Below are 25,489 nucleotides of genomic sequence, written 5' to 3'. Positions count from 1 at the left end.
TTAAATGGCAAAAAGGTTTTATAATTGGCTTATAAGTAGGGGCTTTTAAATTTCTATGAAGGATTAAACTGTTTGCTCTTTGCTGCTTTGAAATCTGTTCTTTTCTGTCTAGATGTTTTGACTGATAGAAAAGTGGTGTTCAAAGGGCCTATTATTTGAGGATATATTGGGCTTTTTTCATGTTACTAATTCAATCCTCTGAAGAATGTTACAAATCAGTCTTCACTTTCATACTGTGCCAGTTGATTAAACTAGCTGGCACTAAACTTTCTTATGTACATTAATATATGACCACACAAAACAGCAGTAATAGCAACAGCTTTGCTCAGCTACAGATAGGTTTATAATGAAAATATCTACTAAAATTGCTGTAGGTATAAAAATAGATGCTAACAAGTTAGAAACCTATTTCCTGGAAGTGAAAATAGCTCTTTTGTGGGTTGTCCAGTGCAGTGATCTAGCATCTATAATCAAGAGCCAGATATTAGCAAATGTACCATTGCATTCCTATTGTTCACACCAATTTAATGTGTAATGCTAAGCAAGACATGTAACTGAACTGTCTGGTACTTGTCCTAAAATGGAGGCAATTATATTTACTCAACTCATATGGGACCTTGTGATCTGCTTGGATCAATTAATGTTTTACCTTCTCCCTGGTGTCTCACTGGGACCTCAAAGCTATGGAACCAGCAGAGACCAGGACACATTTCTGCAGCAATAGTCAACAGTGCAAGACCTGATTCCAGCAAATGTACTTTAAAGCACAAGTTAGTGCATACAAAGGCAAGAAAGCAAAATGTGTTTCAGACCCTCCTTGATGAAACATTTCTGGAAATACTGATGCAGCTCTGCCTAGGCACTTTTCTGTTCTATTCCCCCTCAAGCTGCACTCATCCATGTTTTCATGTTAATTGTGGGAGCTGTGATGCTTGGTTCCTCATGGCTTCCCTTCAGTCATACAGCCACCCCTAAACTCCTGGATTCCTATGCTAGGAATGAGGTTTTGATTTCAAATTCTGATTCTTCACTGCCAACTCCAGTGTCTTGAAGCTCTCCTACTTATAATATGGGTCTTTTCTCAAGAGTAATGAGGATTCTTTTTTCATAACTCACCTCCGAGTAAGAGAGGATTTTTACAGAGGTGATTAAAGTTCTCCAAAATCTCTAGCTTGTTTTTCCACAGCTCACTGTGTTCATCAAGCTGCAAGTTTCTTAGTGGATATGTTTCACAGCTCGCTTCCAGTCCACGAAGCGTGGCTGAGATTTGCAGCATGGAATACTTTACTTACTTGCAAACTTGGCTTCATTATGGCTTTGCTGAAGACTGAGTCTTCCTCAGCAGTGGCTGGATAATCCGATCTGCTTTTGATAAGTGCAGACACAGAGATCCATGACACATTCTTACGAGAATAAATCCGAAATTCATCCTAAATTAATATAAAAGAGCACTGTTACAATTTCCCTCAGAATCAGATCAAACACACTACCACCTTGGAGTGAATGATTACAGTAGATCTTTCCAGAGCATTGTTCCAGCTTTTTTAAAGAACTAATGAACAGGGGCCTTCAAGCACCTGTGACTGATAGATAAATCAGCAGAATGGGAGCAGAACCATGGTCCTGTCAAAATGTAAATAATTTACTGACCACAGGTCTGATGATTGGCTGATAAGGAATGGAATGTGAACACTCAGGTCATGATCTAGGATAGGCAAACAGTACAGGACAATCTGAGATGCAGTGACCATACTGTAAAGGGAAGATCAAAAGGAACATAGCTCTGTATTGCAAAATGGATGTTTAGTGCCAATACCTTTTCACAGTCATTCCTGTGTTAACACTTCATTGGAACAAGTGTGTTAGCACCATGACTCTCTTATAGTACCTTAGACCCATAAACTGAGTTCATGATCTTGCTATTTTTTTTATAAAATAAGTTCAACATCAGAACTGCCTAATAACGAGTGTTGGTAGTACGGTCTTAGAGATTAGAGCAACTACTGTAATAGGTACCCACATGTCAAGTTTCAGTCCTGAACACTGAACCACATGCATTAAAGCCAACTATGAGACTGACTTATATATCATACTCAATGTGCAAGCAGTTTGGCAGATGGAAAAACCTGATTACCTCAGCCACCCAGGTTCTGAAAGCACAGTTATTAAACTTCATTTGGAAATGACAACAGAAAAAAAAATATTCTGTACCAAATATGAGTCCTTTTGAATAATTCAAGTGTTCAAAAAAGAACTTTAGTAATGTTTATATTTACATTATATTTATATACATATATTATTTATACACATATATATAATATCTTATATTTGGAACAGGTTGCCCAGAGAAGTTGGGGCTGCCTCTCTGGAAGCGTTCAAGGCTAGGCGGGATGGGGCTTTGAGCGATCTGATCTAGTGGAAGCTGTCCCTATCCCATGGCAGGAGGGCTGGAACTAGATGATCTTTAAGGTCCCTTCCAACCCAAGCCATTCTATGATTATTTATTTCTGCACTTTTCTTCTTAAATGGGTATTTTTAGTAGAGTAACATTTATTTTCTGATATTTATCTTTAATTCAAATTTCAGAATTAGTAGATGTTGTGATACAGATTGAGATGGGAAGCAGTGAATAACACAGGTGCTCATTATTTGAACTAAAGTGAGTCAAAATCCAATAACAAAAGTGAGTTAACAGACTCTTATATTGCAATTGCAGAGATGATGATGAATTATGAATTAAGGTTTTATGTGAAGCAAAAGAGAATTCCAAGGATCAAGCTGATGGGATTACTTGTATCCTCATTAGCAACAGCCATCACGTTTGAGAACTGACATAATCAGAATGTAGGGAAAAAAACAAAACTGCCATTTTAATACAAAGAACCACAAAGGAAATCTGAAATAGTCAAATGCCCAGAGGATTCTTTGAGAGAGCTTCCTGATAACAAGAATGTACAATATGATTCAATTCTTGTTTAATTACATAAAAGATCATTTGAAAACTTGTTTATCTGAAAAGTGTTTGGCATGGCAAATCCATTTAAAATGAAACACAAGAATACGTAATTAAAAATTCAAACTGAACTAAAGATTAAAAAGGGAGATTAAACCTAATATGCTTCTTTATTAAAAAACAAAACAAAACAAAACAAAACAACATACCCCCAGCCTATTAGGATGCAGATTGTTTCAATATAGAATATTCAACAGGCAGATTTGTGATTTTCAAAACCCAAGATTTTAACTGCATGCTGATCTGCTCATTTAAGAAGGCAGCTCAAATACAGTAGTAGTGAGTGATCCATTTTGCAATTGCACGTTTTGCAAACACCATTGTTCAGGAATCTTTGAAGCAGAACAAATCAAACTTCTGAAAGTAAACCAACCCTGCCAGCTCCTGGATAATTCAGGCTCAGCTGGGATTCAGAGCCAAGTCTCAGTTTGCTTCTTTTAGTGTTCCAGTAGCTTCCATGAAATAAAATCAGGATTTGTGTACGTTGCAGAGGTTCAGTACAGTCCTCAACAGATAGAAATCTGTATTAGGAAACTACAAGCAAAACATAACAACCCTGAAAGCATTAACTGCAGGATTGCAGGCTTACTGGACATGGGGAAGGGCTGATGGAAAATGGAAACATACAAACAAGAAAGCAGTCTAAGCTTGTCCTCTTGCTTATACTGACCCCTCACCATGCACTGTTGGACACTGCTGGGGACGGAGCTAGATAAATCTTTGGTTTGGCTCACTGGCTAAATTTTGGCAGAGAGGGGCAGCTTGCCCAGGACAGCTAAGTGAGGGAAAAAGCATGTACTGGACACTGCCAATCAAACAGATGCTTTAGAATATGGAGCACAGATTTGCAGTGTAAAAAGCACAGGGATGATGGAAGGGAGGAGAAAGGTCTGAGAGCAAATAACACAGTCTTGAAACCACAGATATTACTGGTTTTTTCACCCCAATTTCTTTCAGCTTGTTGTCTGATCAGCAGTTGCCCTCCATTCCAATCATCATTTTACACATAATTTGTGGAATACTAGAGAGTTCTTTAGATCAATAATGGTAAGCATAAGATATTATTACAGGAAATCAGCTATGTAAGACATTTCAGCTAACTAGATTCTTTCCGATTAAATCATCTTCCAATTAACTACATACTAGGGACTAATTTAAAGATTAAAGTAGGCACCTACTGTTGTTCTAAGCAGAACAACGTCTGCTTCTTCCAAACTGCAGCGGATGCAGTTTGCCCACACATCCCACTCTGGCTTCCAGTAAAAGAGCAGCAGCAGAGCCCCACAGGACAAGATGTATCCAGCAGTGCAAAAGACCCTTCGCCAGCCTTGGGTTTTGTAGCCAAATATCTCCTGTACAGCAAAGACAAAGGAAAAATCATTACTATTTCTCTTAAAGAAACACCTGAAATACTACACTTTCCTATCATCCACTGCCCTCCCATAGGTACTTTTTGGTATGGAACTGTGAATAAACAAGTCATAGAACTTGTATGTGGCTTCTTTATGTGTCCTAAACAAGAGCAGAAAAAAAATTTTGCATGTTCCACAGCAGTTTTCATCCACCTTCACAAAATCTGGATTGCTGTAGTCTGACCAAACCTCTAAAATAGATTTATATAGTTGTGAAACTCAGCATGAGACACTGTTACGCACGTGCATAGGTTGGAATGGTATCAAAATACAGAGACCCTAAACTTTAGGACCCAGGTCAGGAACACAGATTTGCCTGGTCAGCTTTTTAAGGTCTCTGGAGGCAGCTGAAGAACTTGAGTACATCTGCACTAGGGGATGGAGAGTGGTGCAGACACTGCAGCAGCTGGGACAGTGCCTCCCTCAGAACCAGAAGCACTACTGCTGTCCTGCCATAGCAGTGAGTCTGCATTAATGCACCTACACTTTAGAGACTCAGCTAGTGTCTCTGTATGGTACCAAATGACACTGTGTGGCTGCACCAGCTGGAGCTGCCTTGCACAACTCAGCACAGACACAGCCTTTGCAGGACTGTTACCATCTTCCTTCATAGCTCCGTATGGGATTTTGGACCTTGCCAATGTGCCATCCTAACATCCCAAAATAATAATAACTATTAGTAAGAACAATTAACACGTGCTTTAGATGTTCAGAGGTCCAAAGGAAGCTACTCACTGTAGCTGTATGAGTAGGTATTATTATTCCATTTTTAAAGCTGGGGAAATTGTTACAGTGAGGCAAGGTGACTTGCCCAAAACTTCAAAGGGATGACTGTCAGCATTACAGTTTAAAAGCTGCTGGGTCTTGGTACCACAGCCAAATTCCCCCTCAGTAGTGCTAGGAGGGGCTTGGTAAAGGTGAAATGAAACATATACAGTGAATTTATAGAGGAGACCCAGCCTTGATCTAAGATAGGAGATTGCATGGCTGCAATTACATTGAGTGACCAGGAGAATTTGCTAACATAAGGGTTAAGATTCCTCAATTTCTTTCTTCCTAGCATTTGTGCAATCTGCTTCTGAAGATCAGATATCCACAGCCATGGATATTGCAAGATCCATTCATAAGGTGAGAAGAAAAGACAATGTAATTGGAAGGATGAGTAATGCATAATTCCCAGTTCTGTGCTGGTGTCTTTGCTTGTTATGTGAAACGCAGGCCCTACCCAGTGGTTCCACATGCTGCCTCAGCCTACCTGCTCTATGTCATTCTCCAGAAGACAGACTCTATCTTCCTAGGTAATCTCCACGGGGTTTCTAAAGGGAAGAAATTGGCAACTGTGGGGAAAAAGTGTGGTAAACTACACAGGGAAGTGGCCTGCATTGCACAGGACCTGGTTATACCACCTTGAGCTACACACACTCAGCATTTTCAAAGGCTTATATAATCTCTGAGCAGCCCAAGTGAATAAGGCAACTCTGCAGCAGATAGAAGGAAGCTCATGGAGGACAGCAGATAGGGAAGGTTGCTAGAAGGTAGTTGGTGTTAGCAGTCATGTGCTATTAATATTCACATGCTCCGATAAACAGGTAAAGGGCTCTCCATTCATCTCTGTCCAGTTGTATCCTTAACAAAAAGATTACAAAATTAGTGTCAGCACCAACAGAATAGTACATAGAATGATGTGAACTTACTGTTCACAGCGATGGCTTACTAGCACGATCCAGATGTTTGGATCCAGACATTACAGCTTGTCAGCAAGGCAAAGGAACTCCCAAGGACACAGAGATGCCCAAGGGAAGAACTGTTAAAAGAACGTGCCTTCAGACTTCCTCCAGTAAATGGCTGGACCCGGAATAACTGGAATAATATTTTCAAATTGGGATGGGTGTGAATATCAGGGTGGGAAAGAATGAGATTGCTAACATGTGCATCTTGCCTCTGCCAGTCAATCATTCCTTTAATTTCCAGCTTTTGTGCCTTACACCCAAAGTCTGAGAAGTCAATAAGGCTGTAGTTAATGCAGTTAAGAAAGGAGAGGGTGGGCATTCAGCATGTGATTGGCAGTCATTTGGGATCATCTTCTGTTGGCAGTGTTCTTCTCTGCTGAAATACTGAATGATTCCCCAAGCCTGATACAACAACATAACCACAGAGCTAGAGCAAACTCTGTCTTTCTCTGCCTAGGAAACCACACACCTATAGATCAAAATATGTATCTGAGTCTTCCTATGCCTGCATATGTTTCTAGGCCTTTGTTTTCCAGAATAGTATCCTCTCAAAGAATGGTTTGATTCCTTAGATCTCAAGAATGCTTCCCAAAACCAAGCATGCATCAGTATTCCTCACCTTGAAAACTAGGAGAGAGGAAGACAAGGAAAGCAGCTCAAACTGGAAAAAAAGGCATGCTCTTAAGACATCTACTGTGCTGTCTGCTGGATCCTGCTGCTTCTCACAAGGGACTTTCCTGAGATAGATACCCTTGAGCTGTTCTGACCCAGAGCACATTCTGCCCTATGAACACAGGTGTTGGTTTCAGGTTCGTTGGTTTGCGTCTTGATGAATGTGACATTTCAGAATGTAGGTGTTCAGGAGCTCTACAAGGACTAAGCTGGGAAAGAATAAATATCAGATGTTAACAGCTGTTTTGAATCTGGATGTCCCTGCAGGAATGTAAAGCCAAAGCAAAGCATTTCCCATGGTTTGGAAATGTCTGGAGCAGGTTACCTGGGCCACAAAATTCAGAAGTAAAGCTAGGCAGGGAAACAGGCTGAGCTCCAAACGTAACTTGTGCCAAAATTCCCTGGGCTGGAACTTTTCAATACTTAACTTCAGAATAAAATGTTCTGTTGGGTTGAAGTGTTTTTCCTGACCCTGAGCCTTCAGCTGGAAGGACTATAGCAATGAATGCTGCATTCATAAAAAAACATTTAGTATGTAAATAACTCCTTGTTGAAAGAAAAAAAGTATTAGTACAAACACTTCTCACTTGCCAGATAAGTCAACAGTGGAATTCTTTAGAAGAATTCTCAAAGCCGTTATCTTCTCAAAAAACAAAGGTGATTATTAGACCCACAACAGAGGTATCCACAAGTGCATGAAGAAGGGGGAAACAGGAACACACATGATGCAGGTTTCTCTAGCCACGTGAATGCCTTACAGTAATTAGGGTTTGGAAATTCTTCAAGCTTATTCAGGATTCACTAGGCCTATACTACAAAGATCTCCAAGCAAATGCATGTCCACTATAGCAAACAATAATTCCAGGGCTAGCAGAAATCCTGATGTTGATGTCACCAGTAGGAACATGTCTGTCAGGTTGGTTTTATGTTGTTAAAGAACAACTTTTGCTGGGTTGTATTTCATTGCACAAAGAGGTTGTGCTGACACAGACATGCTTCTTTGAAGATGGGTCTGATGAATACAGATTTGCACCTTGACAACATTTCTACTGTGAGAACAGGTTTTTGGGGCTCAGTGTGTGCATCTGACAAATATAACATTACACAGCCAAATAACCTGGGTTCTTGAGGGCACCAGACTAAGTGATGGTGGAAAACAAATCTAAGATTAGCTATCTGTAAGACTCCAAAGGGCTTTTCATTATCGCACAGGAGGTAGTGTTATCTACAAAAGAGGCTGTATGCAGGGCTCATCTAATCTCTGTAGATAATTTTTAATAAATTGTAGCGTATTGTAAAACTTTGTTTCCTCATCTGGTAACATTCCCTTTCTCTTGAGACTCCCAACAGTCAGAAGAGTGACTAAACCAAAATGGTTTAATTTGTGAGTGAAGGGTCTGGGGAGGGGCCATGGATTATTGGACAGAAAAAGCTGCCAGACCTGCCCAGTTGGCAGAAAATGTGCTTATTCCAAGAAAGATTCTTAGTTGCTTTTACAGTCATACAAAGCCAGCATTCAAGGGCTTACCACTCCAGTCTCCAGCAAGTCTTTGTTACTTATGTTTAAAAGAAAAATTGCTTGTAACTGCCAGGTCATCTGCACAGCAGAATTTAAATGCTAAAGTCAAACAAATTCAGCCACCCTTTTCTTTGGTGAAAACAAGGTCTGTAGCTACCAGCTAAACAGTGGTTGCGAACTATCATATTTCTGGCAACCCAATCACCAAGTACCCTATTACGAACAATCTGTTGCTATAACAACAGATAATAGGATTAGACTTGAAAGACTGGTTAAGATTCACAAGGAATTTAATAACTGAATCTCATTCTTACCAACCAGAACCTGTTTCATCAGAGGTTTGTTTCTGCTCCCTCTCAAGCCAGTAGCAACATTCACTATCGTTCCATTAGGAACAAGGTTATGCCTTTCAGATTCTATCTTAATTTTAAGAGTTAAATTTTTCAAACTCAAAGAATATAAAACTCCTGGATAAGATTCCCTTCAGAATTTAGGCATCCCAAAGGAGGCAGACAGCTGCCAATATGCAGCAGCAAACTGGGGTTCACCAGCTGATTGACTGCAGTTGTCCCCTTCCTTCAGACATATACAACTAGGGAACACCTGCTTAAGACAGGCTTCTGGCAAATCCCTCCTGAAGCAGCAGCCTGTCAAAGTCTATCACTATCTTTTGCAGTGCAAGACTTACGCTATGCACTTTAGGGTTTGGGCAAAGGAATTATTATTACCAAGCTGTACAGAGAGGAGCATCAAATTGGCAGAGGGTATAAAGCTGCATTTTTCCTCCCTCTTCCTGTTCCACCAACAATTACTTCTCAAAAACACCTTCAAGCAGATCTTTCTGAAGGGAAGGAAAAACAAATAACAAGCAGCTAATTCCAAAAACAAATCCTTTCCTGTCACCACACCTATTAGCCCTCTCTGAGGCAAGCTGCTCTGTCCAGAGGACTCTCATACTACCGAGATCTTTCCAGTACTACCAATGGTTATAAAGAGAGAGAGGTAGTATCTCACGCCCTGAATACCCATTGCTAAGTTTTAGCTGGGTACCAGCAGAGTGAACTCTTGCTCAAGCAAATGTGCTCCAGACACATAAAGTAATCCCAAAGATGTACACAAGGACATACAGGGTAGATTTCCTAATCAGAGTGATTACTCATTTAAATACAATACTATCTAGCATCTCAGCTGTACCAAGAAATGGAAACACTGAAGAAAACTTAAAAGTATTTCTTCTCAATAGAGCTCCCCAACTTTCCTCAGCAAAATGTACAGCTTGTTCAACACAGGAAAGCATTGCATGTCCAATAATTTAAAATATACAATTTTAACAAAGAAAGAATGTCTGCACATAATCTCTTTTACCCCATGTACTTTCCTTCTCTCCTCTGCTTAAAGACAACCTTTGTCTCTTTCTTCACAACTTATCTCACGTACATATTACTTTCTTTTTCTCTTTCACATAAATATGCACACTAGCTATTCTCTCTTTCTAGACACATTGTTTTTTAACTTGTCCTCTTACAGTACCTCAGACACCTTCACAGATATCTTCCTCTCTCTCATACTCAACTTTTTTCTCTCTCTCTTACACATATGTAACAAAGACACATACCTGCTAAACCTAACACAATTTGATTATGGTTTTAATTGCACCTACTACTCAACTATCAAACTTTTTTCTGTGATTTTCATTTGGGAATCCCAGGTGAATGAGCACTACTCATGCTCATTTCAGGCATAGAGAGAATGGCAACTGCTAAACACCCTGGATTCACAGTGCAGATTGACTCAACGCTGTGCACACACACCAACCGTGCATGGAAAACCTCAGATTCAGAGTGCAGATCCCCAAGCACTGGACTGACAGTACATGTGCTTAGTATGAACTGGTGAGAAACAACAACATTACTGGGATAGCTGGCTCCATGTGAGCACAGCTTGGGTGTCCTCGTAGTGCACAGCTGGAATTGGACCTGCAAGGTGCAATAGCATGGCTCTACACAGCACCAAACAGTCCACTTAAACCTAATTAACTCAGGCTCAGTTCTGGCATTGCTAGTGACAGTGCCAGCAGTGGGGTGAGAATGACAGGGTGTTTATGGTCCTAGAAGGACAGCGGCAGGGTGGAGCACAGACACAAAATCAGCAGCCGCTTGGAGCTGGGGAGCAGTGGCACATCAGCACCAGGGCTAGAGCCAGGAGCGGGGTGCTGCGAGCAGGTTTAGTAACCTGGTGGCAGAGCCAGTTGGGTTCTGCATTGCACTGAGCTAATTAGTCCCCACCCTCAGAGCCAGTGCCTTGTGCTTCTGCAGCACTCAGTTCATGCTGTCGGATGACTCTGTGCTACATTCTCCAGCACATCTCAGATTGCCCAGGTTTACATTACGCAAAATATGACATCTCCTGTACCCTGGATAGCAGAGAGCTGTCTGAAAATCTACATTATATCTCAGGATAACAAATGTCCGTGTTTTTTCACGATCTAGTATCTTTTTCACTAAACCAGAATTCTCAGTGAGTAGATTTTGAAGATTTCTCCAAGATTCCTGGAAGTGAACAGTCATGTCAGCTTGTAAGTGACTGTGTCTCACGAGCTTTGCTGAGGCTGTTGTACACCCAGAAATCATACACACACTCATAGCAGAGCTACAGTGGCTCTGTAGCATGGGAATTTTGAGAAGCACTTCATCTACCAGACATGCATGACAATTGTTGCTGCACAGCTGCATCATGGGTCTGACATCTCCAGCAGAATCTGTTAAGACGGACAGAATGCATATGTGACGACTAGCTGATCTCTAACACACAGTAATGCCAAAGAAGCTAAGAAGCACTGAATGTACTACAATTGTGCTTACTATTCAAGAGAAGTACCATGTAGATCAGATATTTCATGTAAACGTAGGACTTATTTCCACATGTTACAGAATGCATACTCCTCCCTGGGAAACTCTGGAAAGAAATATGGTAGATCTGTATTTAAAAATCCAGCTTTATACAAACGCTCAGGCTGGAATAGGCTTGTCAATTCAACAGACTGCATTTGAAAATAATTTATGCAAACATAACATGTGGTTTTATGTTCCAGAGAAAGCCAAGGTTCCCAATCCTCATCTTACTGGAGGTGACCCTAGACATTCAGCTGTCAAACAGTTAGGAACACCACTCCGGCCCATCCCTCAAGCTCATATAAGACCACCTCCACCTAAATTTATAATGCCACATCAATAATCTGTTGAGCCATCCTTTGTTGGAGGGGATAACCAATTAAATACAGTGGACACATACAGCTTTATTGTCTTTCTGCTAAAAAAATTTACATTCCTTTCTAACTGTATGTTTCTGCTATGGGAACACCCTCACCATCCATAACTAAATTACAGACTGTAGCATTTTATTGCAGAATATGTGCCATCTACTGATTCTAGTTGAGAAAGACCTAGACAGAGATACGACTCACCATCTCATTCTCTTCTCCCTGGTTAAGCTGTGCATAATGGTTCTTAGCAGGATTTTCCCCCATGAAATGATCCTGTGGAGATGTTCTAGAGCACCCTCAGGATAGGTCTCCAGCGTTGTGTGCCTGAACTTCCACATTGAGGAAGTGCTCTAAGTACACACCTTCCTTATAACTCTGCTGATGTTTGAAGAACAGAGCTCCTCCCTCTCTGTGGGGTTAGCAGGTAACATTCATCCCTCCTCCCTTCATTCTGTGAGTTTTGCGACTGCAAGGGTACATGCAAAATTCACTCAAAGACACTGCAAGAAAGAAAAAGTTTGATCTCAGAAGTGTTTGACACAATATGATTCCGGGTCATAACTTGGATAGGTGCGAGCAAGCGCTGTTGGCATGTAACTTTCAGGGGAGGGAAAGAGGGGAATATTTTTTCTTCAACAGACTACAGAATCACTGGAGACCAGGAGTGTGTCCAAATGAGAAGGAAAATAGGCATTGCTGTTGTTAACACTCTTAGCAACGAGCCTGAACTAAGTGTCCAGCTGTGATCCCCACATATGCCTTAGAGAAAAATTCAAGCTCTGGCATTGTAAACAGGGGCCTTAATTTGTGCTGGTGGATTTATGCACTGACTGCATATCAGGATCCAGTAGGATGTGCGACGAGTATTTTTATCCATTATTAAGAATATCATCACAGAACGTCTTCTGACCTCACCATACAGCTTTGGGAAACATCACTGAACTCACTTCTGGGGGAAACTGGAGTTCCTCACTGATGTCAGTGAGCTGGATACAAATGTCTCTGCCCTTAAAATTGGGGCCAAAAGGAAGCTGGCATAAAAAACAGCACTGAGGGTTTTATCACCTTTATTTGATACTGTCAGACTGCATTTGTTTATTAGTCTTGTGATTCATTTTCATTCTCATTACTATTTCCTTGTCCTTTGCTACTTTTTTAGAAGTTAACACACCAAATATTTCAGGAATGAGGTCAGGAAAGGCAAACCTGTTCTTCCAGCAAATATGTTAAGGAAAATAAAAATTATTTCTAGGGTGACTGACACAAATCAAGAGGTGACAAGTTAGTTCCTATTCATTAGCATTTTACTTACACATGGCATGGACTTGTACAAATCCCAGACATCTCAAGCACCAGGAAAGATCACTGTCTATCCTGTAGTGAGCAGGCTCAGAAAAACTGAAATGGGAGAGATGGAGGGAACAAAGAAGAGAAAATGAGGGAGCTAGGTCCATTAATACAATAAAAGTTGTCCATTGCTAATAATGTGAGCCAGGCACAGACGTGAAAACCAAGTGTGCATGTATGCACAGCACAGGGACAGGTATGTAAAATGCTGGTGATGAGCAGATTGCTTTGGAGCCAAGTTGTTTGGTCTTGATACCTAGCACACTTTCAAAGGAATCCATAACAGAGGCTGGACAGAAAAGGATGTAACTGTACTAAGTTGTGCTAAGGGTGATTTGCTGTGACAAGATCAAGGGAGAACAAGGTGCTCTCCATACCTCAGCTTCAGTGTTACCCCTTCCTTCCCCCTACTGCAACTCTGAAGCTAGCTTTGAGCCTCTCAACTTTTTAGGTTGTTCTTCTGAGATCCAGCAACAAGAACTCCAGTTATTACATGAGAGTCACAATTTTCAATTAAAAATTAAAAAGAAATAATGCAGCAAAGTCCATTTCTGATAAACTTGATTATATGGAAAAACTGAGCATTGCTATCTAGAAGCTATAAAAGACAGGAAACAGCTGCAAAGGTACCTTTTCCAAAGCAGGCTGATGATTTTGGGAAATGACTCATTATTTTGGGAGGTGCCACGGGTGGAAAACAGGAGTGCCACACATGCATTTTCTGCCTGGTCAGCTTTTGCTGCTTCCCCAAATGTCAGCCTTGCTCTTTCTAGTGTCTGTAGAAGACTAGGGTGCAGTAGGTCCTTGGCTGCCCTTTCACAGAGAAGAGAGATGAGCTGCATACAGAGTATTCCATCAAACCTGGGTCTCCAGGGAAGAATCAAAGTTCTTCCAACTTATTCACTTGGCTTAGTCCAGCTCCCATTGACAATTTCTGCTCCTACAGAACACCCTTATAAGGGAGATTTATATCTTCACAACTGAAAACAACAACAACAAAACATATTAAAGGTGTAAAACATTCATCATTTCCATAGTTTGGCAACCTGTCATAATATTCCAGCAAAATCTGCTAATCCAGAAGCAATGAGGATGGTGGAATTTGTTCATTTTCTCAAGCACGTTCACTTTCCCCTGGAGAAAGCACCTCTAAAGCGTCCTATCGTAGAAGCTTTAGTTATATGATGCCCTCTACTGTTCAAAGTAAGAATTACATATTAGTTTATAGTTGCTTGTAAATTTGCCTAAAAAAATACAAATCAAAAAAATAACTGGAAAAGTTAAAATACAAAAGTAAAGGTAAGATTTAAAATATAGTCCCTTAAAATTGGAAATAAATAAATCTAAAAGCAAGTAAGCAAGACACAAAACGTGCCTCACCTCAGCCCTACTTCTCAGTCCTGAAAAATACATGTATGGATTATGTGATCCTTGTGCAATTTATTTTCTTTGAAAAATCCCACTGTATAAACAGAAGCCTGACCTAAAAAACACCCCAAATCTCTTTAGCTCAGCACAATACCCAGTTCGGGGCATATTACAGAAAGGAAGCTGTGAACCAACTGGTGACAGTCCACAGGACGGCACAGAGAATGACAAAGGAGTCAGAAAACATGGAAGATGGACTTTGAGTTGTTTAATCTAAAGAAAAAAAGACTGAGAGGAGTGATGACGACAGTTTTTGAACACAAATGGAGAAAAAAATATTCTCCGTGTCCAGTGTGGATACAGTTAACTTGCTGCAAGAAAGATTCGAAGTGGGCACGAGGGAGAACTTTTAATGTTAGCAAGCACTGGCAGTGCCAGGTGAACACTCCAACGCCGGTGGTCTGTATGGACAGGTGAGGCATGCACCTCTCTGAAATGACAGAACTAGAGATGATCCTGTCTGAGGGCGGACGGACAGATCTGCTGAACTCTCCTGGTTCCTTCTCTGCCTTTCGCTTCCACGGGGTCCTGCCGGCAAAAAAGCCCCCAAGAACTCACAGAAGCCTGTTGGGACGCACCTTGTGTTTTCCAGCTTTCAAGGCAGCACGGACACCCCTTTCACGCACTTCAGCGCAACAACAGCTGAGAACTCATCTGGGAAACTTATTTAAGCGGTGGGGAAGACCCTGGTACAAGCCCAGGCCTCCACCCAGGGCTGGGCCGCACCACCGGAGCCCAGGCCGCCTCGGGAGTGCCCCGGGCCGGGGCGCTGAGGCTTGGCGCCGCGGGGGTACGGGGGGAACTCAAGGCCCGGCCGCGGAGCAGCCATCACCCTCCCGCCTGCCCGCTCCTCCCGGCCGGGCAACCCTGCCGCGGTGCTCCCACAAAGCCTTCCCTCGCCGCCGCCGCGCCCGGAACCTTTGCGCGGCGAGGCGCGGTTCCAGCCGGGCCGGCCGCGCCGGACCGCGGTGCCCGGAAGCGACGGCAGCCCTGTCAGCCCGCGGCGGCTCCACCTGCCCTTGCCGGCGGCAGCCCGGGGCGCCAGGCGCGGCGGCGGAGCCCCGGCCGGCGGCCGCGGGGCGTGCGGCTCCTCCGGGCCCTTCCCGGCGGTTAGAATGTGGCGGACGCGGGCGGCGGCGGCTTGGTGAGCGGGGCGGGCCGTGGCAGGGGTCAGGGCGGGCGCTGCGGGCCGGCGGCGGGCCTGGCCCCTGGGGCGCGGCGGCTGTGCGGAGTGGGGCCGCCGGAGCCGCCACCCTCTTCCGACCTCGGCGCCCCTGCCCCGGGCGCGGTATCGGCTGTGACACCCGTCCCGGCGGAGCAGGCCCTGGGCACCCGTGGGAACGGGGATGCCCGCGGGGGAGGCCGGAGCCGCACAGCGGGTCGGGGCGGGAGGCGGGGGGCTGTGTGTGTGTGAACGGCGCAGGGGTGAGCCTGAGGCTGCTGCGCCCGGGCGGAGAAATTCCCCACCCCATCCTTCAGCTCCCCTGGGACCTGGGGGTGGGACGTGGGAAGGAGCTGCGCCTCCCGCATTCCCGCCCTAGGGACTTCAGGCCGCCTTCGCGTCCGGATGGTGGCCCTCCCCAGCAGCTGCCCCGCGTTCCTCTTCTTCACCGTTCTTCTACAGGATTTCAGACAGGAGCGGTGAAACTGTATGGCCGGTAACCTCACGATATTCCTTGTCAGATTTAGGAGTAGCAGTAGGAAAATGTGATCTAGTGCTGAATGAGAAAGAAAATACTACAGTGCTTTTTGCTGGGTTACATTTGAAGGACTGCTTTGCAGTCATAGCTATTAAAAGTGGATATAACCTGTCTTTACAGAAAACTTGTCCCAGCTGAGGTGGGAATAAACTGGAGCAATGTGTATAAAACGTTAGGTATGACTTCCAGGTGGAATGATTAGCTGTCAACAGTAACGGGCCACTTTTTCTTGTTTTACAAGGTATCTGTTATCTCAGTTCAATGCAAAAGTAGTCAAGTTGCAGGCTTGTAATCAGGCAAATTCTAATGGCAGAGCTACCCATGTCTGGAAGGCCAATTTTTGTTACTGTTGTTAAAAACAGCTTTCCAGAGAGTTTAAATTTGGAACTCATTAAATTCTTCATTTAAAAGCATTGGCTGATAATTTGGCATCCTTTTCAGGGTAACTGCACTTTTCAGTGAAGAACTTAAGTGATTATTTTGTCAGTATTCATCAGGAGTTTTTAGCAGCAGGAGGAGAGAAGAAAGGAGTAAATGGAAGTTTTAGTATAGTCATGGAAGAGCGGGGTTTTTTAATGAATTATAAAAGTTTTATATCTGCAATTAAAGCAGGTAGAGTTTGAAGTTTGTGATAGCACTCAAAGGTGATTGATGGTCAAGTTCTTGCCATAACAATTTGTGATGGAACTCAATTTTTCCTTCAGTTTAAACATATAGAATGCTGTAAAAGAGTGTATTTTAAAAGAACAATCACAGAGAAGAAAATTATGTAACATTACAAAATGCCTTTAATGTAGGTGAAGACTAATAATGAGGTGTGGCTGCCATAATATATACTACCCCCTGGTTTCTGCTGAAAATGTAAAATATCTGTGTAGTGGTAGTGACTGCAAAACAAAAGAAACAATGGTCCAGTCATCAGCTTGCTTCTTATAGGTTTACCACACCCTGATTTTAAAAAACTGTCTTCAAAAGGGAGAAATAAAAAGAAGTGAAAGTGCCTCCACACTATAAATGTTTTATTGTTATGTAGCTGCTTTTGTATTGGTACTATCTGTGATTAATTTCTGAGCCTCTTGTGATTCTATGTCAAAGAGAAGAAACTTATTACTACTTTAGGGATTATTCTGTTCCTGCTTATTATCCTTTTATCTAAGTTTGTTATTGCAAAGGCAGTGCCTTCTAGGCAGTTTAATATAGCAGCAAGAGGATACCATTCAAAATCACAGTGACTTTTATGAACAAGGACTTTCATAACAGCCAGTGGAGTTCTCTTTTTTAAGCTTTCCATTACACTAAAGGAAATTTCTAAGCATAGGTCATCGGGAGAATTGGTCTTTTAAGAGAGGAAAATATATCAGTTCACATAATTCTAATTTTTAACTTATCTTCCAAAAGCTCAGTTTTCTGGGTCAAAAGTGCTTTTATAACGAAGTCTTACACTTCTTTGGACATTAAGAATATGCCTGTCATAGACAATGTCATCTCTAGTACATGCAAAATTTCAAGGCAAAGAACTGTATAGAAAATGCTGTAATATTTTCCATTTTATATTATTCACTTATTCTCTTTAAGATCTGTTAATTTTAAATTATTTAGGACTATGGGATGAATAATTTGCCTTCTCAATATTGTGAAACACTTTCTTTTGTATTTGTCTACTTTGTATGCAAATGTGCTTGATAATATTGAAAACTCTGAAAAAAGCATCAAGGGACAAGCATTTTTTTCAAGAACTGTAACTTCACTCATATTTTGTATCCAGTAAATGATTTAATATTAACCATTCTGATATGATGGTGAGACTAAAGTTACAGAAGACATTGTTTTTCCAGAGCAATTGTCTTTTCCTTAAACTAGCAAAGCTACATCAAAATGTTGAAGAATGCAGATAGTTAATTGAAAGTATACAAGGAGCTTTATTCCAACCTGTGCATTTGTTTTAACGTAGGCAAGATTGATAAGGTTCCGGTGTTTTAACATATGCTTTTCATGGCTGAGCTCTGTTTTCAGAGTCAGTCTTTCGGACTGAAGTTTTCCCTCTTGCATAAATTTGAATTAGTCTACTGAAGTCTTCAGCAAACATGGTGCAGCCATCTCCAGAAATAATCTTGTCTATGCATGACCTAAGACAAAACAATAATGCTGTAATGCTAGAATTGCAGAATATTGGAGTAAAAGGTCCTGAAAGATGTCATTAAGTACACGCTTGAACTCCAAAGGAGAGTCTGCTTTGCCTAAAAAGGACAAATGTATTGCTTGTTTGAAAATCCTCTACAAGCTTAATGTTCTCTAAAAGTTAATTTTGAATAACAAGATAGCCACACTGTTAAGTTTCATGTTGCAAGTTGATCATAGTCTTCTGTGGATTCTTAGCTCCTGTTTGCCCAAACTATGTTTTACCACAGACGTGTTACTTGCCTTAATCCGGTGTGAAAGTTAAATTTAATTCATAACAGGCTTCATATGTGTTATTTAAGGTTTTATTTCCGTAATCACTAGAAATACTATACCCATTAACGATGTTTTCAGCCTTTTATTTTCCTGGTAGCATGCTAGTGATAGCTGGAAATAGTACATTCAAGAATGATGCTCCTGTAACTAGCTCAAATGTAATGTGAATTGCTTGTAAAGAGGTTATAGAGTTAATGGTCTGTTGAGGAAATATGTTACTTAGAGTTTTTATTTATTTCTTTTAGTGTCATCTGCCGGAGTCTAGCAAATAGCAGCTATGGAATAAAAAGAAAATCACCACTTCAAAACTTGCATCTTGTTTCCCGAAGTATACATCATCCCTACTATCCAAGTTCAAAATTTCAAAGACGTCCGTTAAGGATATCCATTCAGCTGTTCTCTTCTCTTAATCGTCTCCCCTTACGCAAAACAAAACTTTTAAATGTAAAATACGGATACCAGTTCCACAGGAACTTTTGGCTAGCTAGACTAGCGTCAAGGCTTCTCAAACTTCGCTATCTTATATTAGGATCTGCTGTAGGTGGTGGTTATACAGCTAAGAAGGTATTTATGGAAGCTGTTTTATGTGTTTTGTCTTTGTTATTATATACTTCAGAACAATAGTTCTTGTTAGATCCACAAAAATACAAGCTAACATTGTTTGATTAATGACAATAAGGATGAATATGGAAAATGGATTGTTTAGATTTTAAGAGCCAAGTAGTATTATTCATATCGAAGGTGGTGGGTTAGTATGTATTATATGCAGGTATTACTTTTCCATAGATTGCTTATATGGTTCTCTACATACATTTCTTTTTCTATTTCTACGATATTTTTTTTCCTTTTTGTATTAGACGTATGATCAGTGGAAGGACATGATGCCAGATCTCGATGAATATAAGTGGATTGTTCCTGACTTCGTTTGGGAGCTTGATGAACATATTGACTTCGGTATCACAAAAGCTCAAATGTTGCTCTATCTAAAGACTAGCATATATAAAACTTAAACGTAAGGGTATGGGTCCTCAGTGCCTCTCTCAAGTAGCATCTTTACAACTGTAATTTGAGTGAACTCACGTTGTTAGAGTTTAGTGTGTGTTTTACCAAGGTATTTGTATCAGTGTGTTTGCAGGAAGGAAATAAGCTTTGTTTAGCATTGATAATCCATAATTCATCCTTTCATTTGAGAATGTTCTTGGTCCTTTCATATAGCCATATAATCCCATTACTGAAAGGAGAGCTGCAGCATGATCAAGGGGACTTACATGGGTTTTGGTAGTATTATGTGCAAAGTTTGTTCTTTCTATATGAATGACACAAGTGAAAAGTATAAATAGGTAAGTAAGATACGTATGAGTAAAAGACTGGTTGAAAATGCAGCGTAGTTAACCTACCTATCGACAAAATTATCTTGAAGATACAGAAGAAACGAAAATGAAAAATAGAGATTGTTTTCCTGAACCTTCTTGTTACAGTATGCTTTTTGCATATTTTCAGATGAAAGATAAATCTTAAAAACAAGCACTGAATTACTTCTTATATATGCAGGGTAATAGGGTGGTGTTCTTTTTTTAAAAAAAAAGTTTATTAAGATTTTACTACGTGTATGAGCACTTCATAAATGCAGAGATTGAATAACTGAGACAAATATTTTCTTTTTATTGCTAATGGACGCTACATTTTTATGGTACTTTAAAGCTAATAAGTGTGGCTTTTTTAAAGGATTACAGAAGTGGCTTATTTACGAAGTTGAAAAATAAGATTTCTTAAAATCTACAAGAGGTGAGCATAGTTAGTGTTGTATAATTTTAAAATATCTTCTACAAAGTATGTGAGAGAATAATGTATGAAATGTGGTGAAATTCAGCAATAGTTTTAGACAGTTTTAAAGGACCTGAGGCAACCACCTTATCAGGAAGTTCAAAGTCTAAAAAAGCAATTGTTTTTTCAGATCTGATGACATTTCTCAACACTAATGGGGGGAGGTGCATGTGGAAAGAAACTTTTAAATTCCTTATTTTTTTAAAAAAAATTTAAAAGCCATGTCCTGAAGCAGTTGTTAGGTTTTACAGCCTAAGCCATTTTTGTTCACAAAAAATAATAGGGAAAAAACCTACTCATTAGCTGTTGTGCTGTTTTCCTAGAAAAACTTATGAAAGCCCTTCCTGATGCAGCTGACCTTGCCAAACTTCTGCCTGATTTTGACAAGATTGGAGAGAGCTTCACTTCACTGAAAGGATTTTTTTCTCCTGGTGAGAACAATTTTTCAGCTTAGTTTTAATAAGGTATTACAAGATGAGGTTACAGATATGTCCTTAGACACTAAAAGAAAGTGGATCCTGAAAATGCATGCCTTTTCACTGAATAGTCTCATCTGAAAGTGTTATGGATGCAGGTAAGTGTAATGTACTTTTAAAAGCAAGAATTCTAATAGCAAGTACAGAGAACCAAAATGTGAAATTGAATAGAAAGATAGAATTCTTGTAGAACTCAAACAGCTTGAAAGATAGATTGCTTCAGTGAGTTGTAGAAGCTGGATGTGTCCAGCTGGAATTTGGAGGTCAGAACGGTACTGGGCAGTAACAATACCGCAGCTGTTACAGGAGAAAAAAGTTGGATTATTAAGAATGGTGGTTCTTAATGTTGTAAGGATGTGAAATAAGATATTTGCAACAAAGGTATTCTTTTGGGTTGAATGATATTTTTCATCTGGACACAGCTCTAGAAGGACTTGCTTGAAGATTCAGCTTAGGTGGGGGCTGCGTTTCAAAGGCGTAGGTAGGAGTTCTAAATCCTTCACAAAAGACAAGGAAGTGGTTTGTCGATTCAGTATGTGCAGGTAGTACTAGGCTTAATGGTTTTCAGGTTTTGGGAGACTTAAATAAGACATTTCTGATCCGTGGGCTTTTTAAAACTAAAAATGATTGATTTGATCATCATATCTGACTTGCTAATAAGCACAGTTTAAAATTTCGCCCAGTCATTCTTGTAATAAAGTGCAAGATTATTCCTGTTATATACATAATTGTAAAACCACATAAATTTGTATTCATGAAAGATTATATTTGTGAGGTGTTACAGTCATTGCTCTAAGTGTGTTTAAAAATATTTCTGTGTATGTGCATAGGAAGTTTATTTTTGTTTTCTTAAAATACTGTCAATGGCGGAACTAGTTTATTAATCTTAAAAACACAGTGAGCACATAAGTAGGGATCACGATCAACAGAGTGACAAGTAGATTACAATCTCCTATGTATTTTGGCTATTTAAAATTGTGGTGTTACTGACTGGTATTGTGAGGTGTCACGGATTACTTGTTATCATACTCACATGGGCATAATTGCCATTTCTGATTGTGTGGTCCTCCAAATGAGACAAAGATCCCTTATCTTTGTTTTGCATTTTGTTTTGTATTTATAATTTTTATTTCCCCTCTTCTGCTGATTCTTCACAGGTTACAATTTGGTTAGTGAAGTCATAGGAGCTTCTGATCTACTTCTGTTGTTAGGTGTGTAAAAGCCCTTTTTACTGCCCTTAACCTGCCTCTTTAAACCACACTGTTAAAACACTACTATACCAAGAAGAGTGAATATTGGTGTAAACACAACTATTTACAGCAATATAATATTGAATTATAAATACCTTCCAACTATTTTAAAAATACTTAGATCCTCCCCTGTGAGAATGAATAGATGAATAGTTATAATTTCTCTGCCACAGTCCTTAGCAAATGCATTTTCCAGAAGCTTGTTTTGAAAACCTATGTTAATACAGTAGGAAAGAATATTTTTTTCTTGTTGCAATAATACCAATGTTTTGTGTTATCTTTTCATATTTACCAGAAATAATTAATTTTAAAATATTTCAGAACTTTAATAGTCTAACTGAAGCTGCTTACTCCCTTGTGATATAACTAATATGAGTCACAAACTAGATATAAAATTTGCAGATGAGTTCTCAACTGAATTTCAGTTTCTTACGGTGAACTTTTTTAATAGGAACTTCAAAGATTATTGAATTAATAATTCCTAGGGGTTGAAACTTTAATTTTATAGTAGGTGTAATTTGAGAATTTTTAAGTGCTTTTTTCGTGTTATAATGAGTTTCTGTAATTATGTCCTAGGTTCTCCAGGAGAAACAGCATTCAGAGCTACTGACCAGGGGTATGACAATGACAAGCAGTACAAGAAGGTAATTTCTCTCTTGCAAAACTGAAAAGGTCTTGACAACAGGTAGTTTGTTGTTGGGTTTTTTTAAAGTGCTTTTGTAGCTAGTTGTACATGTTTATTTGAGGCAACTTGAATAGAAATGACTTGAGTATGCATTATTGTTTTTAATATACAAACAGTACAATGATAATTTTGGTCTAAAGAAAATATAAGGCAGTTTACAAAATCTTTAGGTATTGCTTTCTTAAGAAAATTGGTTTGTAATAAGATTGTAATTTTAGGTATTTCATGTACATTTGCAGTCTTTCAGGGCATATTCTCAATGACACTTGCTTATAGCTTATTACTGAAGTTGGTTTAGGCTCTTAGAATTCTTTTCAAGCATTTCTTCTTGCAATCTCATTCCTGTTGACGTTGTCACAGTTGTGATTCTTATTTAATTTCTGTCTTAATAAAGAATTTCTATTTCTTAAAGTAGTCTGTCTTTTAACTTTATTTAGATAAAGCATACATCACACTTTTGTTAACTGTCTTCTGGAAAAAAATGTTACTGTATTTTTATAACTGAAAGTTTTAGCATTTTTTCATTGAAATAAAGAAGGTGAAGTTTAATTTTTTTGTTTTCATGAATAGTAGACCTTATTTCTATTAAATTCCTAAATTGTAATGTTGCTCAATCTTCAAAGGCTTTTCATTTTTCCTGTGTATATTTTTAAAAATTCTTTTAAAAATATTGAAGGAAAACAATATATATCAGAGAACTTGTAAATTATTATATATTTATTTTTGCAATCAAAAGTGTCTGAACTATAACTGGGACTTTTGCATAAAAGACATTTCTGTATATGCAGGCATGTATACATTTATTCTACATTAATTCTGCATGGCAATATATAGTGAAACCTGTGCAAAGCTCACTTTTTATAACTGTTTTTTTCCCTTTAGAAAAGCAATGGATTTCTACATGAGAATTAAGTTAGCACTTTGTTTTCTGTTTGTCAGTAAACTGTGTATATATAGTTTTACTTTCTCTTGAGTGACTGCTGAGCACAGGTTTCACTGTTTAAAAACATAAAGAATACTTTACTATTGATTTGTGAAGAAGTGGCCATCTTAGTTTATTGTCCTTGATAACTAAATTAACAGAGTTTTACTGAATACCAGTAATATCACTAATAGTTATTATTCTGTTTTCAGATGCAGTGAGAACTGCATTTTAATGTTGCCAGCAAAACTTTGGCTGTGGTATGGAAAATATCAGCCCGTTAAATCAGTATGATTTAGAAAATTTAGGCTGCTGTACTAATTTTTCTTAATCCAATTATATCTGATAGGTTACACTTAGAAACTGTTAGTTTGCTAATTAATATGATAAATTTTGGTTGTAATATTTCAAACAGGGCACATATGAATACCAAACAATGTATAATCACTTTAGTTTATTGGCAAGCAAAATTATTATTTTCAAGGCAATGGGTTAGATGGTCCTTTTTCATTCAATGCTTTCCACTGCCAACCAATACTGATTTAAGAATTGTGATTGTATGGATGCATAAAGTGCTATAGCATGATATTAAATGTTTCTGAGCTGGTTTTCTTTGTTTCATTGTGAAAAGATGAGTAACTGGTAAAGGAATCTAGGAATTCCTCATCTGGAGGAATGTTCTGTGAAACTGTTAAGGGGCATGGTCCTCAGACAGGTGTCTAAAAAATTCCAGTAGAATGAATGAGAAACCAGTTAGTTTACAAGATAACTGAGAGAATGAACATTGTCCCAAACACCGAATCAGGCTGTTTTGCTTCTTGCCAGCTAATGTGTTTATCTCGGAATCTCTCATTTAATACAAAGGTACAATTTTTTAAAAAGATAATTAAATTAAAATTATATCATTTAAGATAATTAAATTAAAATTAAAAAAATTTAAATAAATAGAGTTTAAATCTGGTTTACTTGTATTAAGTAAGAAATTTTGTTCTTGGAGAAGGAGGAGGGAAGATACTTAAAAAAGCAATAATGTAGTAAAATATTTTACTGTATTCTATGTGTGGGACTAGTTCACTTGAAATGGCAGTGTTACCTTCTTAGAAAATTATCTTGTACTATTGTCTGTCTCCAAAAAAATTTCCTATTAGGAAGCTGAAACAAACAAATTCCAAAGCTTAGCCCAACTTTTAAAGCAAATTTATAGTGGTTACAGCTGTGATGAAGTGGGTGTGAAAAATGACTCAAGTATTGATTTGGGACTTAAAAGCTAGGTAAGTAAATAATACAAACCCAACCACACAGTCCTTTCCCTGCCTTTGGTACTTGGATAAAACCTCATGCCTTGAAGAACCTGATGAACTGTTGAGGATTTGGCAGTGTGTAGACTGCCTTGCTCAGCCAGCACAGGGTCACCTTCAGTCGATATAAGAAGCAGCACAGTAATTCTACAGCATTTCACTACAGCTACTGCTGGAGGGTGAAATAGAGGCTTTAGTAAGAAATACCACTTGATTTGGATTTTTTTTAAATTCTCATTTGTTTTGTTCCTTCTTGCAAGTTATACAATAAAGTTTCCATAATTTTCGCTTTTCTAGTCATAGCACTGTTATATTCCAAACTTAATTCCCAGTTTCATGTTATAGATACTCTAGATAAAATTGTGACATTTATTCAAATGCTTAGAAAATGATCTCTTTACCTTCCTCATCATTTTCACCCCTTTACATCCCCCAGCATTATGTTATATTTTTCTGCAAGGACTTGCTTTCCATACTTTACTATGGAGTAAGAGTCA

At 39.4% G+C, this 25,489-nt stretch overlaps 2 protein-coding genes across 11 annotated transcripts in view; one reads left to right on the top strand and one right to left on the bottom strand.

The window, feature by feature from the left end:
* The window catches only part of LOC141963435 (putative cation-transporting ATPase 13A4), a 44,018-nt gene extending 32,077 nt beyond the window's left edge, over positions 1–11,941 (bottom strand). For 5 of the 6 annotated variants that reach the window (XM_074912797.1, XM_074912799.1, XM_074912798.1 and 2 more), the window contains exons 1-4: positions 11,810–11,941; positions 4,192–4,365; positions 3,387–3,518; positions 1,293–1,430 (exon numbers count right to left, since the gene is read on the bottom strand). In XM_074912797.1, coding sequence (XP_074768898.1) covers positions 1,293–1,430; positions 3,387–3,518; positions 4,192–4,365; positions 11,810–11,872 — 507 coding nt within the window. In that variant the 5' untranslated portion in view covers positions 11,873–11,941. The remainder of the gene's footprint in view (positions 1–1,292; positions 1,431–3,386; positions 3,519–4,191; positions 4,366–11,809) is intronic. The other variant, XM_074912800.1, reaches the window with a different exon arrangement.
* A 3,426-nt stretch (positions 11,942–15,367) lies between these two features.
* The window catches only part of OPA1 (OPA1 mitochondrial dynamin like GTPase), a 58,681-nt gene continuing 48,559 nt past the window's right edge, over positions 15,368–25,489 (top strand). For 3 of the 5 annotated variants that reach the window (XM_074911836.1, XM_074911832.1, XM_074911834.1), the window contains exons 1-6: positions 15,368–15,527; positions 18,783–19,101; positions 19,395–19,491; positions 20,685–20,792; positions 21,995–22,048; positions 22,664–22,731. In XM_074911836.1, coding sequence (XP_074767937.1) covers positions 15,499–15,527; positions 18,783–19,101; positions 19,395–19,491; positions 20,685–20,792; positions 21,995–22,048; positions 22,664–22,731 — 675 coding nt within the window. In that variant the 5' untranslated portion in view covers positions 15,368–15,498. The remainder of the gene's footprint in view (positions 15,528–18,782; positions 19,102–19,394; positions 19,492–20,684; positions 20,793–21,994; positions 22,049–22,663; positions 22,732–25,489) is intronic. The other 2 variants (XM_074911837.1, XM_074911835.1) reach the window with 1 other exon arrangement.

This window comes from Athene noctua, chromosome 8 (assembly GCF_965140245.1).
Source record: "Athene noctua chromosome 8, bAthNoc1.hap1.1, whole genome shotgun sequence".
NCBI classification, from domain to species: Eukaryota; Metazoa; Chordata; class Aves; order Strigiformes; family Strigidae; genus Athene; species Athene noctua.
The sequence above is the reverse complement of the archived record's forward strand: the minus strand, read 5'-3'. Positions and strand labels throughout refer to the sequence as shown.